The sequence below is a fragment of the Adiantum capillus-veneris genome, chromosome 22 (genome assembly GCF_014529385.1).
Source record: "Adiantum capillus-veneris isolate H3 chromosome 22, ASM1452938v2, whole genome shotgun sequence".
In the NCBI taxonomy this organism is placed as follows: Eukaryota; Viridiplantae; Streptophyta; class Polypodiopsida; order Polypodiales; family Pteridaceae; genus Adiantum; species Adiantum capillus-veneris.
The window spans coordinates 128,308,680-128,322,304 of NC_140952.1; the positions used below are offsets into that span (position 1 = coordinate 128,308,680).

General features: G+C 43.0%; 1 protein-coding gene across 1 annotated transcript; it reads left to right on the forward strand.

Moving 5' to 3' along the window:
* Nucleotides 1-9,250: 9,250 nt before the first annotated feature.
* LOC147430201 (uncharacterized) lies at nucleotides 9,251-12,004 on the forward strand. Its single transcript, XM_086495541.1, has one exon. The coding sequence runs from the start codon at nucleotides 9,725-9,727 to the stop codon at nucleotides 9,935-9,937; it is 213 nt and encodes a 70-aa protein (XP_086351667.1). The 5' UTR covers nucleotides 9,251-9,724; the 3' UTR covers nucleotides 9,938-12,004.
* Nucleotides 12,005-13,625: the final 1,621 nt, after the last annotated feature.

Below are 13,625 nucleotides of genomic sequence, written 5' to 3' on the forward strand. Positions count from 1 at the left end.
GAATCCGAGGAGCTAGAAGAATTGTCAGAAGAAGAAGAAGAAGAAGAACTGGGTAGGTCTTCAAACTTGACGCGCTTCTTCAATTTCTTTGCCTTGTCAAATGTCGACCGACGACCCAAATATCCCGGGAAGTCAATGCCTTTCTTTTGCTTTTTGCCGTGCTTTTTGGCTTTCTTTTGCGTGTCAAAAAGTTGAGCAATCCGTGCATCAACCACGTTCTCCAGTTCCTTCTCCGTATATTTCTTGGAGGCAGAAGGTTTCTTGAGAGCGGGTTTCGGGAGTGGTGTTGTGGTTCTCTGCCACTCCGTCTGTACCTCTTCCAAAGAGGTCTGGTTCATATATTTTGCCATCTTCGGGTCCTTGGCAAAATTGAGCATCATCTTTGTTGCATCGCCGATAAACTGGCGACGCTCTATCTTTGGCCGCTCCGCCTAAGTAGGCCAAGGCGGGCCATACTCTCTGCCTGAATCTTCGTTGTGATCCCAACCCGCATCTCCAGATGCAGAAGGAGTCGACTGATCATTGCCTGAAGCCATAGGTGCCGCGGAAAAAAAATTCGGGGATCGGATTTCCCGTAGAAGAGAAATCGGCCGTGCTCTGATACCATTGTAACAGACTTGGACACTCCAAGTCAAGAATCAACCGCGACAGCACCAAATAACGACTTCAAAACAATTCACAGATCACAATAGATTTGCACTGGCCTGGCAGAGTTCCGTGCCTAGAGATATTGACCCCAAAGACTTGCACCCCTTTCGGTATTTCTTTTTATATTAATCAATCATCAAAGTACAAGAGAGCGGTTAGGGTTTCACTCTCAGACTCTGCGTCCAGATGCTCTGAGAAGTGAGGCCCTCACCACTAATTTAAAGGTTACGAGGGATGCCCAAAAGCAGAGCCCCAAAAGCTTCAAATCAAAAGCAATTGCTCTCTCTCTCTCTCACAGAGAGTCAAAACATGAAAGCAAAAGCATTCTCTCTCTCTTTCTCATTTAAGTAGAGAAAAAGCGAAATTTGCGTCGCTCATCATTTTCCATTTTATTTTTTTTAAAATTTCAGCCTCGGCGATTTTCGAAAATTAGGGTTTCTGGCAAAAATTAGGCTTTGTAGGAATTTTAGGGTTTCTGGCAGAAATTAGGGTTTCTGCTGTCCGCCACGTCATGATTTTGTGACAAAAAGCTGTATGCAAATCTCGCGAATATTCATCCGCTTCAAATTTCTAATCTTTCGTGCTCAGGAAGGATGGAACCTTCGCAGCAGTTTCAACAATCTCACATGGCGTCTTCCCCGTCGAAGAGTGTATCGTGTTATTCTAGGCAAATTCCACCAAAGGTAAGTTCTTTTCCCATTGAGTCTTCTGATGCGAGATACAAGACTTCAATAAATCTAAAATCACTAAATTGGCAATCTCAGATTGCCCGTCAGTCTGCAAGTGTGCAACCGCGTGCCAATGTTCTCCCAAATTGCCTTCCAAAACAAACTCATAAATCTGGGGTCTCTGTCGGAGACAATCGTCTCAGGCGTGCCATGTAATCGGAAAATCATCGTGATCATTCTGTATTCTCGGGAGATAAAAAAAAATGAAATCCATTTCAATATTTTCCCAGGGGCGGGTGGGTATGGGTAAAGGCTGTAACAATCCCTGTGCCTTATGCCTGTCAAACTTGACCTTCTGGCATACCAAGCAACTGCGCACAAACTCTTCCACATCCTTCTTCAGTCTCCGCCAAAAGAAATCTCTCTCTACCCCTTTCATGGTGGTAGCAATGCCGCGGTGACCCGTAAAAGGTGGACAGTGGCAATCAGTCATAACCTTTTCCCTCAACGGCTGTGTAACGCACAACATAGTCTTTTTCATCAAGCAGCCTTCCCGAAGGGAGTATCCAGCTACTGTCTCCCCATCCCGTATTCGTGTGAAAATATCTGCAAAATCTGTATCTGTGGCACACTGATCGACCATATCCTCGAAGATCCTATGATGTATCGCGGAAATAGCCAGAACCAACGGTTTTCGAGACAAAGCATCTGCCACCACATTCTTATGTCCCTACACATGGACAATCTGGAAGTGTAACTGTGACAAGATGTTCACCCACCGCATCTGCTTTTCCGAAAGCTGCTTCTGTGACAAGAAGTAGCGCAAACTCTGATGGTCTGTAAAGACAGTAAAATCCGCTCCGAGTAGGTAATGCCGCCACTGAGTAAGAGCGTGGATAACCGCCAAAAGCTCTTTCCCATAGATCTGTGCTGTCATCTCCGGCCTAGAGAACAAACGGCTCTCGTAAGCTATGACATGGCCTTCTTGCATCAAGACCGTACCCAGACTACGACCAGAAGCATCACAAAATACTTCAAATGACTTCTGCAAGTCCGGCAAAGTCAAATCTGGTCCTGTAGTGAATTTCTCTTTCGATGTCTGAAAGGCAGTCACCTCTGTGGGTCCCCACGAAAAAGGCACTCCTTTTTGTGTCAAGGTATGCAAAGGGGAAGCAACCTCTGCAAACTTTCGTATGAACCGCCTGTAGTACGAACACAGTCCCAAGAAGCTTCTAACTTCATGGACATTCCTCAAATCGGGCCAATCACGGATAGTCTCTATCTTGGCCGGGTTCATTTGCACTACTGCTGTTGACACAATGTGTCCCAAAAAATGTATCTCTGGTAGGAAAAATTCACTTTTCTTAGCATTAATCACTAATGTGTGATCTCGTAATGTCTGAAAGACTTGAAGCAGATGATCTCTGTGTTCTGCCTCAATCTTGGAGAAAACAATGATGTCGTCAAAGAAAGTGCCAACAAATAGCCTGCACTCTCGAAAAATCCTATCCATCATCCGGTTAAATGTCGCAGGAGCATTGGTTAAGCCAAAAGGCATCACCAAAAACTCAAATAACCCAAAAGTCGTCCGAAAAGCTGTCTTGTAGACATCTCCTGGCGCTATCCTGATCTGATGATATCCACTCTTCAAGTCAATCCTGCTAAAGCACGAGGATCCCTATAACCTGTCGAGTATATCATCGATCCTAGGAATCGGAAATCTGTTCTTGATGGTGATTTCGTTGAGAGTGCTATAATCAATGCACATTCTCCAAGATCCGTCTTTCTTCAAAACCAACAACACTGGAGAGCAATACGGTGAAGTACTAGGTTGGACAAGACCCTTTTCCAAGAGGTCTTTCACTGAGTTCATAATCTTTTCATTCTGTACTCGGCTCACACGATAAGGTGGCCGATTCGGTGGTGTGCTTCCAGATATCAGATCAATGGTATGATCTTCAGGCCCTCTCAAAAGCAATCGGCATGAGCGTGGAGAAAAAAATCTTGGCGTTCTTTTCTTCAGGTCAAAACATATTCATTTTTTATCCATCGTTCAGTTCTCCCAAAAGAATGAGTAAGAAAACTGAAGTTCATCAAGTACAATCTCTAAGCCCTTCATTTATCAAAGTCGCTTTCTCGGCCCGGTAGTCAACCGCGGCATAGTTCTTGTGGTACCAAGGGATCCCGAGTAGAACGTCACTCGTGTGCCCTGAACACCCCTGTCATTGCAAACGAAGTTTGCCAATGCTCGGTGTAATGGCAACATCCCATCCGGGTGCCAGTCGAACTACCTCCGCCTGTGGCGTCAGTCTGTCGGGCGTAGTTCCAAATCGAGCCGCCAATTCCAAGTGAAAAGAAGTTGGCCTTGGCTCCTTCAAAAGAGCTTCCTGATCCTTCACTTTGCCTCGAAAGCGGCAAAGTTTGTACTTTCATTCATTAGATTCGGTGCAGGTCCCACGCCATGTGGTACCAGTTCTGCTTTTCTATCTGCCTTTTCTGCCACATTCCTCAGCTGCTCTCGAACTCTCTGACCTCTCGTCATCTTTATCATTCTATTCTTTCTGTGCCTTATCAGGGCACTATGCGGAAATATGTCCATGTTCCCCGCATCCAAAGCACTTCCCCTCTCTGATGAAGCGAGCTCTCTCCTCAGGAGTAAGCTTGGGTCGTGCATCCTTTTTTTTCTCTGGGTTGCTCTTTTTCTTTCTATTTTCATTCCCAGAAGTCTGTTCGGCTCGTTGTGTCATGGCCTCATCTGTGGGGTAGGTAAGACTGCCAGAGTGAATGGCAAAGCCCCGCTTCGCATGACTCATCAACTCCTGAACAGAAGCTGACTTCTGTTCCAAGCAGTGATTTCGGATCTCTGTAGGTAGACCCAAGGTAAACCGCTCAATCTGTTCTCTGAACGAGATCTTCTTGAATGAAGAGGCGGGTAGAAAAGAGCTCCAGAATCTTTCACAATAAGAATTCACTGTATCGCTCTTGGTCATCCGGAGATGGTTCCAAGCAGCTCGTATATCTCGCTCAAACTCTTGAGTCAACCAAGAAGAAATAAAAAGCCTCTTGAATTTCAGCCATGTAACTGGCACAGTCTTGCTTAATAGAAGCGTGGACCACCAAGTACGAGCATTCTCCTTAAAGTAAGAGGCAGCTCTCCGAATCTTGGAGTGCTCTGAATAGCGTCCTCTCGCGAAAGTGATGTCAAACTGCTGTATAAAAGACAAAGCCTTCGAAGCATCTGAGTATCCTGAAAAGTATCAAACTTGATCGAGTGGCCACCTTCCTTAAACTCTCGGACTTTCTTGCCTTGATCTTCGAGAAAGTCATACTGGTTGGCTTTGTAAAAATTCTTCTTGTTCGCATAAAACTTTCCGTCATCGGAATCTGAGCTGTCTGTAGACGAGTCCTCAGTAGAACTGTCAGTCTCTGGGCGAGATTTAGCCTTCTTTGCCTTTCTCTTGCCCTTTCCAAAGCGTTGCTTCTTGCTTCGCTTTTTACCTTTTCTGTCTTCTTCGCTCGAATCGGAGGAGCTAGAAGAACTGTCAGAAGAAGAAGAAGAAGAACTGGGTAGGTCTTCAAACTTGACGCGCTTCTTCAATTTCTTTGCCTTGTCAAATGTCGACCGACGACCCAAATATCCCGGGAAGTCAGTGCCTTTCTTCTGCTTTTTGCCGTGCTTTTTGGCTTTCTTTTGCGTGTCAAAAAGTTGAGCAATCCGTGCATCAACCACGTTCTGCAATTCCTTCTCCGTATATTTCTTGGAGGCAGAAGGTTTCTTGAGAGCGGGTTTCGGGAGTGGTGTTGTGGTTCTCTGCCACTCCGTCTGTACCTCTTCCAAAGAGGTCTGGTTCATATATTTTGCCATCTTCGGGTCCTTGGCAAAATTGAGCATCATCTTTGTTGCATCGCCGATCAACTGGTGACGGTCTATCTCTGGCCGCTCCGCCTAAGTAGGCCAAGGCGGGCCATACTCTCTGCCTGAATCTTCGTTGTGATCCAAGCCCGCATCTCCAGATGCAAAAGGAGTCGACTGATCATTGCCTGAAGCCATAGGTGCCGTGGAAAAAAATTTTCGGGGATCAGATTTCCCGTAAAAGAGAAATCGGCCGTGCTCTGATACCACTGTAACAGACTTGGACACTCCAAGTCAAGAATCAACCGCGACAGCACCAAATAACCACTTCAAAACAATTCACAGATCACAATAGATTTGCAGTGGCCCGGCAGAGTTCCGTGCCTAGAGATATTGGCCCCAAAGACTGGGGCCCCTTTCGGTATTTCTTTTTATATTAATCAATCATCAAAGTACAAAAGAGCGGTTAGGGTTTCACTCTCAGACTCTGCGTCCAGATGCTCTGAGAAGTGAGGCCCTCACCACTAATTTAAAGGTTACAAGGGATGCCCAAAAGCAGAGCCCCAAAAGCTTCAAATCAAAAGCAATTGCTCTCTCTCTCTCATAGAGAGTCAAAACATGAAAGCAAAAGCATTCTCTCTCTCTTTCTCATTTAAGTAGAGAAAAAGCGAAATTTGCGTAGCTCATCATTTTCCATTATTTTTTTTTTAATTTTTAAATTTCAGCCTCCGCGATTTCCGGAAATTAGTGTTTTTGGCAGAAATTAGGGTTTGCAGGAATTTTAGGGTTTCTGGCAGAAATTAGGGTTTCTGTTGTCTGCCACGTCATCACTTTGTGACAGCTAGAGCTTTCTAGCCATATTGAGTGGGGCAAATATTGCAATCAATGCATTCCAAGAGTCCACACTCTGGACAAGAAGCTCCTCGAACACTTGTGTAGAGCCACATGCCTTCAAGATGTAAGCATAGCCTTCAGGATGAAAGTATAGGTGATTGAATTTGGAGAGATACACTTGCTTTGCATCCGATGGAAATGTTGTAGATCTTTTTGGTGCTGCTCTTGTTGCGCACATCCCGCAATCTGTGCATTCCATGAGATGACATTCCGGATAGGAAGCACCTCAAGCACTTTTTGTACTTTCTCAAGCGCTCCATATTTGGCATACATATCGCCCAAGGCAATGCCAAGCACGACATATGTTTTCAACAGCCTTTGACTAACAATATAATTGTGCCCATATCAACATCTTGCGTAGAGCCACATGCCTTCAAGATACATTCGTGGTAATTGCATCTGGAGAGAGGCCCTTGCCTTGCATACGTATCGACGAAGACAATGCCAAGCACAATATCTTTTTTCAATAGCCTCTGAATAACAATATAATTGTGGATTTTTGTGCCCATGTCAACATTTTGCGTAGAACCACATGCCTTCAAGATGCATGCATCTTGAAAGAGCCCTCGCTTCGTATCCATCGAAAACAAAATAGAGCTTTCTAGCCCAGCCGTGTGGGGAAAATCTTGCAATTAGTACGTTCAAAGAGTCCACACTGCGGACAGGAAGCTTGTCAAGCACTTGCGTAGAGCCACATGCCTTCAAGACCTTCAAGACGGAAGTATAGGTGACTGAATTTGGGAACTTACACTTGCTTTGCACCCACTCAAAACACCCTAGAGCTTTGTGGCCCTGCTCTTGTTGCGCACATTCCACAATTAGTGCATTCCAAGAGGCGACATTCTGGACAGGAAGCACCTCAAGCACTTTTTGTACTTGAGAGTGCTTTCTCAAGTGCACCACATTTGGAATACATATCGACCAAGACAATGCCAAGCACGCCATCTCACCTGCTGAAAACAGCCCATGTCAACATCTTACATAGAGCCACACGTCTTCAAGATGACAGCCCATGTCAACATCTTACATAGAGCCACATGTCTTCAAGATGCATGCGTAGGTGATTGCATCTGTCTTTCATGCAATGCGAATTCTTGGGCCCTTGTTTCACATCTGCTGAAAACGAACAGAATACCGGATGACTGTAATTGATAGACAACTGTGACAGTCATTGGTGCAATGACGATTGGAACAGAGCTGTCGCTGATTCGATGTTAAAAATAACGAAGACTATTTTACTTTCCGGTTTCGAAATCTTGACACGTGGAGGCTTGAGAGCTCGAGAATTGAAAAGAGCCTGCTACGCTAACGAAGTAATGATGGTCATTTGATTTGACATGCAGCCCTTTGCTCCTTGCCTAGAAGAAATAGGGTTGATTAACTCGCATCTCTTCCTCATTGTTTCCATCTTCGTAAGGACTTTTAAGGGTTTCCTTTCATCTTCAACGTCTTGGGTCAAGGATACTTAGGGCTTACTACATTCTCAACTTCTTGGGATAGGATAGAGCAATCGTCAATAGGGAAGAGCTTTTGAAGAACAACTCTTTTTGCCCTCAATTCTTCCCTCTACTCTCTACAATCACATTTCTAGGTTTTGCTTCTCTTTTGTCCCTTGAAGGTCCTTATTATTTGGCTCTTTCTGTCGTTGTCTCTGTTCTTTTTTTGGTTGCTAAACTCTTCACTAGGATACTCTCTATTTCTTGGCTTTGAATCTTTTCATGGTGTTCAATGGAATTATTGCTTTTCCTTGAGAAAAGAGGATCAAGAAGATATTATCTTAATCAATCGTAAGCTTGTCTTTGGATATTGGAGGTTTGTTCTAGCAATCATTGGCTCAATGAGTAATTCCACATTTTGGATATTTGTCTAATTACTCTAGACCAATTAGGATTAGGCTTGTCAAAAGGACAATCCTTAGTTCTCTAACAATGAAAGTAGAAAGAGAGAGTTCTCAAGAAGAGAAAAATAAGGATACATGACCTTGGCTCACTCTTTGAGAGAGGGCCAATTACATCAAAGAAGGGAAGTGTTTTGGTTGCGGGGAACATGGGCACATCTCCGCAAAGTGCCCCAAAAAGGCACCAACAAGAACAAAGTGAAGATAGGCCAGAGAGTTTGAGAGCAGCATAGGAACATGGCAGAAAAGGCAAGATGAAAGCAGGACTGGTACCAGATTGCATGGGTATTGACCCAAGCCTGATTGATGAAAGTACAGAACTTTGCCGAGCTTGGGGCAAAGTGATAGATCAAGAAGCCCTGATTTTCTTCGATGGAGGAGCCAAGGTATATGAGCTTTCTATCTAAAATATTGTCTCTTGAAATGCATTGATTGTAGGATATGCCTGCGTATAAAAACACCACGAAAGGTTCTTGACGAGTATTCTGTCCAAAAAATTGTGTTTGGAACGCGTTCATTGCAGCATGTGTCCAATATGGCTGTGCCAAGCTCTTAACTGTTTTCAGTGGATGCAAAGGTGATGCTTTCTCCGTATGCAATAACCTATGCTTGCACCTTCAAGACCTCTTGCCTTATGCAATACTTCACAGGTGTGAGAATTCATGATGAGGTTGCTAGTCAACGGATGTTGGAGAAACATGTGATGCTTGGCAATGCATTGATCGATATGCATGTGAAAATGTGATGGTCATTAGGGCCAATTTGGATGAAATAAGGGCTCTTTAGGGTTTCTCTATTCTTGACCTAAGGTCAAGGAGAAGCCACATTTCCAAAAGTATGGCACTTTTGTACACGTGTCAAGATCTCCTATATTACACTATTTTAGCCCTTACTTTTGCATATGAACTCCAAATTTAGTGCTCAAATGGTCCATGGGTGGTGCTTGATGAGCTCTTTGGTAAGATCTTCATGGTCTTTTTTAGGTTGCCCCTTTTTAGATCATCCAAATTGGCCCTATTGTGTACAAAAGCAACAAAGCCTGTTTATCAGCTTTTTGTCCACAATGTTGTCGCTTGGAATGTGTTGATTGCAATATATGCCTATGTATGAAAACATCACAAAAAGTTCTCAATGAGTCTCATGTCCGAAATGCCGTTTTTGGAATGCGCTCATCATAGGATATGCCAAACATGGCTATGACAAGCATACTCTTGACTGTTTTCATTCAAAGGTAAGGCCTTTCTCCTATGCTTGCATCTTGAAGTCATGTGGCCTTACTCAAGACATGAGAGAGTTCATGATGAGATCGCTGGTTAGCCGTTGTTGGAAAAACATTTTGTGCTTGGCAATGCATTATTTGATATGTACACCAAATGTGGCCTTGCAAGAGCACAAAAAACGTGTTGATGAGCTTCTTGTTTGAAGTGTCATCTCTTGCAATGTGTTGATTGCAGGACATGCCCAACATGGCTGTGGCAAGGAAGGTACACTGCATTGGTCACGCAAATGTGGCGCTTTTATGAAAAGCACAAATAATGTTTTATGAGCTTTCTATCCGAAATGTGTTGGAACGCATTCATTGCAGCGTGTGCCCGAAATGGCTGTGGCAAGCAAGCTTTATGATATTTTCATCGGATGCAAAGGGACGGCTTCTCTTTAGGTGTGGTCACCTATGTTTGCACCTTGAAGGATAGTAACCTTATGGAACATTATGTATCAAGCTTGGTATAAAAGCAAGTGGTTTTGAAGAAGGAGATCAAGAAGATGAACGACATGCTCATGCATTTTGTTGGTTTGGTTCAAGGTGAATATTATGAGATTGATGCAAGCGAGTTGGATGATGATTCATGTGGGAAATGGGATGAGCATGTCGTTGGTTTGGTTCAAGGTGAATATTATGAGATTGATGCAAACGAGTTGGATGATGATTCATGTGGGAAATGGGACTCAGATTATGAGGACCCAGCCAGGCAATGAGCGTGAGGATATGAAGAATGCCACCCATGTGGTTTCAAGTGAAGGTAAACCAAGGGTTCAAGAGTAACAAAGCTAGAGATGACATGGACAAGATGGGAGCATATTAGGATGAGGAGGACGAGCAGCATGATGCTTCGCTTGGTTCAAAGAGCATGTAGGATAAGCTATGCCATGATGAAGAAGCAGAAGTGGTGTTACTGGTTAGCCGAGCTAATTTGGGTTTCCATGTGTGATATATAAGCACACATGGTATGTAATTTGGGTTTCCATGTGTGGTATGTAAGCACTTTGAAATGCGCCAGATAGTCATAAAATCTGATGCAAGAATTTCCAGGTATGTATGTCTTATTTATGCCAGAAATTGGGGCAATAAGTTGCAGGTTTGAGAATACATAACGTGATCTGATGCGAGACATGAATTGGGGTGATGGATACGGGTTGTGTGCACTTTAGTCTGCTGGTGTCACTGATTTTCTTATGCGCTAGTACCAAAAGGAGCACTTGACTTACGGGCCAGTCTATCTAAATTCTTAATAGTGGAACTCTGCCACTCCGTGTGTCTCTCTTGCGTTAACAGTGTTTCGAGTTCAGCTGTGTGTTTGCATTGGATTCACGACCTTGCGAGTGGCTTGTCAGTTACACTTGCACAAGAGTTCTGCTATTCGGAGCAAGCCGAGTGAGTTGATGCCTTTGAGGCAATCATACATTGGTTGCTGATCTATGAGCTATTTTGAGACCGGATTAATTTCATGTGCGATCTCTTATGGTTGATCAGCCGTGTATGGCAGATGAGAAGCGTGTAGTTCATAACGCCAATTGCTAAAACCCCTGAAGTGAGTTCAAAAGGTCTGCTGCAGACATAGAACATTGTGAGAATGTAGGGATGGAAAGCAGAGGAGAAAAAAAGGGGTCGTGAACTCAAGGACTAGCAAGTTCATGTGAAGAGACCCAAGGACGTAACAGCTCACCAATATGGAGAACAGGGGCATATTTGCAAGAATTTCCTGAAGAAGTCAAATTCAGTTTTGTAGTCAGATAAAGTGGCTACTTTTGCACCTGTTTTGGCTTTAATAGCTTTCGTCTTCATGAGGAACTCATAAAGACTTGCAGCTATTCATCTCTGTCAGATTTCTTTCCCAGCACCAAGCTTGGGTGTTTGGGTATAAAATTTAAATGGGAAATCAGGTAAATTAAACAAGAAATTAGTCCAAAAATCGTGTAAATGGCACCAAATTTGGCGTATATATCGACCAAGACGTTGCTAAGTTCAACATGTTTCTGTAACAGCCCCACATGCCAACAAAAAGCTCATCAAGAACTTTCTGTATTTTTGAGGCAACCAACCCATTGCCAAGCAAAGCATGTTTCTTTAACAGCACCTGACTGAAAATCACATCATGGGTTCTTTGATCCATGTAAAGGTCCTATATAAGCCTTGTATATGCATGTGGCATGTCAGAGAATCTTATCGGAGTTGAAACAGATCAAAGTTGAAGTGCCCCCCGAGTAGAGCCAGTTCATGTCTTCATTGCAGCTTCAACTTCCTCTTCTGACAGTTTCACCAACACTCCCTACCCTAATATGAGAGCATTACCAATCTAGGAACCATATATATTCAAGTAGCCGCTAAAGAGCAATCTCATTGTTAATTCTCTCACTTATTTCAAGGTCTTATTTAAGGCCACATATGTGCCTTTCAAGTTTCAAGCCTATATGATTGCATATTGAGAAAGGCCTTCCCTTGTATCTGCTGAAAACAATTCAGAGCTTCCTTGGCACAGCGATGTTGGGCATATTTTGCAATCAATGTGTTCCAAGAGACAAAATTCAGAGAGAAAGCTAATCAAGAAGTTTATGTGCTTTCGTAACGGTACCAGATTTGTTATACATATCAATCACGACGTTGCCAAGCGCAACATGTTTCTCTAACAGCCCCTGGCCCCACATGCGAACAAAAAGCTCATCAAGAATATTTCGTGTTATTGAGGCACCAGATTTGACATAAATATTGATTAACCTATTGTAAAGCATATCATGTTTCTCTAAGAACACCTTACTAAAAATCGCATCGTGATTCTCTCACCCATGTAAAGGTTCTACATAAGGCAATAGGCTTTCATATGTGATTGCATCTAGAGATCTGGTGAAAACATCATAAATCTTCCTTACCATAGCCATGTCATCAACATGTTTCAAGAGACAATATTTCAAATAGGCTCATCAAGAAGTTTTTTTGCTTTCATAACATTATCAGATTTGGTATGCATATCGCTTAATGCAAAGCCGGACACGACATGTTCCTCCAACTACCCCTAACGTACATATGTACAAAAGGCCCATCAAGAATATGCATTGAGCATACTGGCAAAACTGATTGCACTTGGGGGAGATGCCCTTTTCAGTGCATGCAACCAAAATAGTCCAGAGCCTGCTTGGTTAGCCCTTGCTGGATACCTCTTCCTATAAGTGTGATGGAAGGACCTGGCAAGGAGATCTCACTTTGTATCTGATAGAAATAGCCCACAGCTTTCTCTTGAAAACGTTTTCTCTCTCAATGCGTCGCATATTGCCACAAAGCTTTGAGATGTAAACATAGGTGATTCTAGCCTTGCTAACTTGGAAGGTTGCCTCACAACACAAGGGGTAGGTCTCTATTGTGACTCCACACCACATGAGGTCTAAGTATGCTTGTATTTCTCTAGCATCTGGCATTATACAAGATGCTGACATAGGTAAACAAACTCAAGATGAGATTGTGAGTCAGACCTTAAAAGAGATGTATTTGGCAATGCTTTGGTTGACATGTATGCTAAGAGTGGTGTACTTTGAAAACCTATCGAAAGATCATATGTGGGATGTGTCTTCTTGGTACGCATGGTTATTAGATATATAACATCTTGGGTTGCCTTGGGTTGCAAGTTATGTCCTAATGGGAGACGTTGCACAAGTCCATGTTTTCCTTTCAGACTTACAAAAGCGTCAGTTGATGCCAAAAAATGTTATTTTACCAATATTCTTGCTACCTGCACAGCAAAATAGGCCTTTACAGAGGAGCTTTTGCATTTATTTCCAAATGATGGCAAAAGACCTCGGAATCTCTCCAAAATCTGAGCATTGCAATTGTGTGTTTGATTTGTTTTGTTGAAACAAAAGGCTGTACAATGCATTTGACCTCATAACAACAATAGACTTTTGTGATATATACGTAGAATACATAGATATTTTTGGCATTAATGGCTCCAATCATAAGCACAATCTTGAGGATACACACCTATGTAAATTCATTGGGGAGGCTCATCTTAAATTACATTTGGTCAGAACAGTCAAGTGTTTATTGGCCTTTCCTTATTTGAGTATATCTTGATATCATGGACAAAAGGTTTAAGCATATGTTGTTGGACATTGTTGGAGCATGTGATTGTTGAAAAGGTTTGGAATTCTATGCAAGGTTTGGCAAGGTCTTTCAATAGCTAGTAGACAAAGGACCTCTTCCACATGTGATTGCAAAACGTGGAAAAGTCTAATTATGAAACAACCTTTGAAATGTGAAAGAATGGAGCGTATACATGTAGCAGCCATGCCTTCATTGCCAAGCACAACATGTCCTTTATTAGGGCGTTGCTGTTGGCATGCTCCGCTCACGCCCTATAGGCTGCCATCGTAAAAAGTATGTCGTATATTTCTTGAT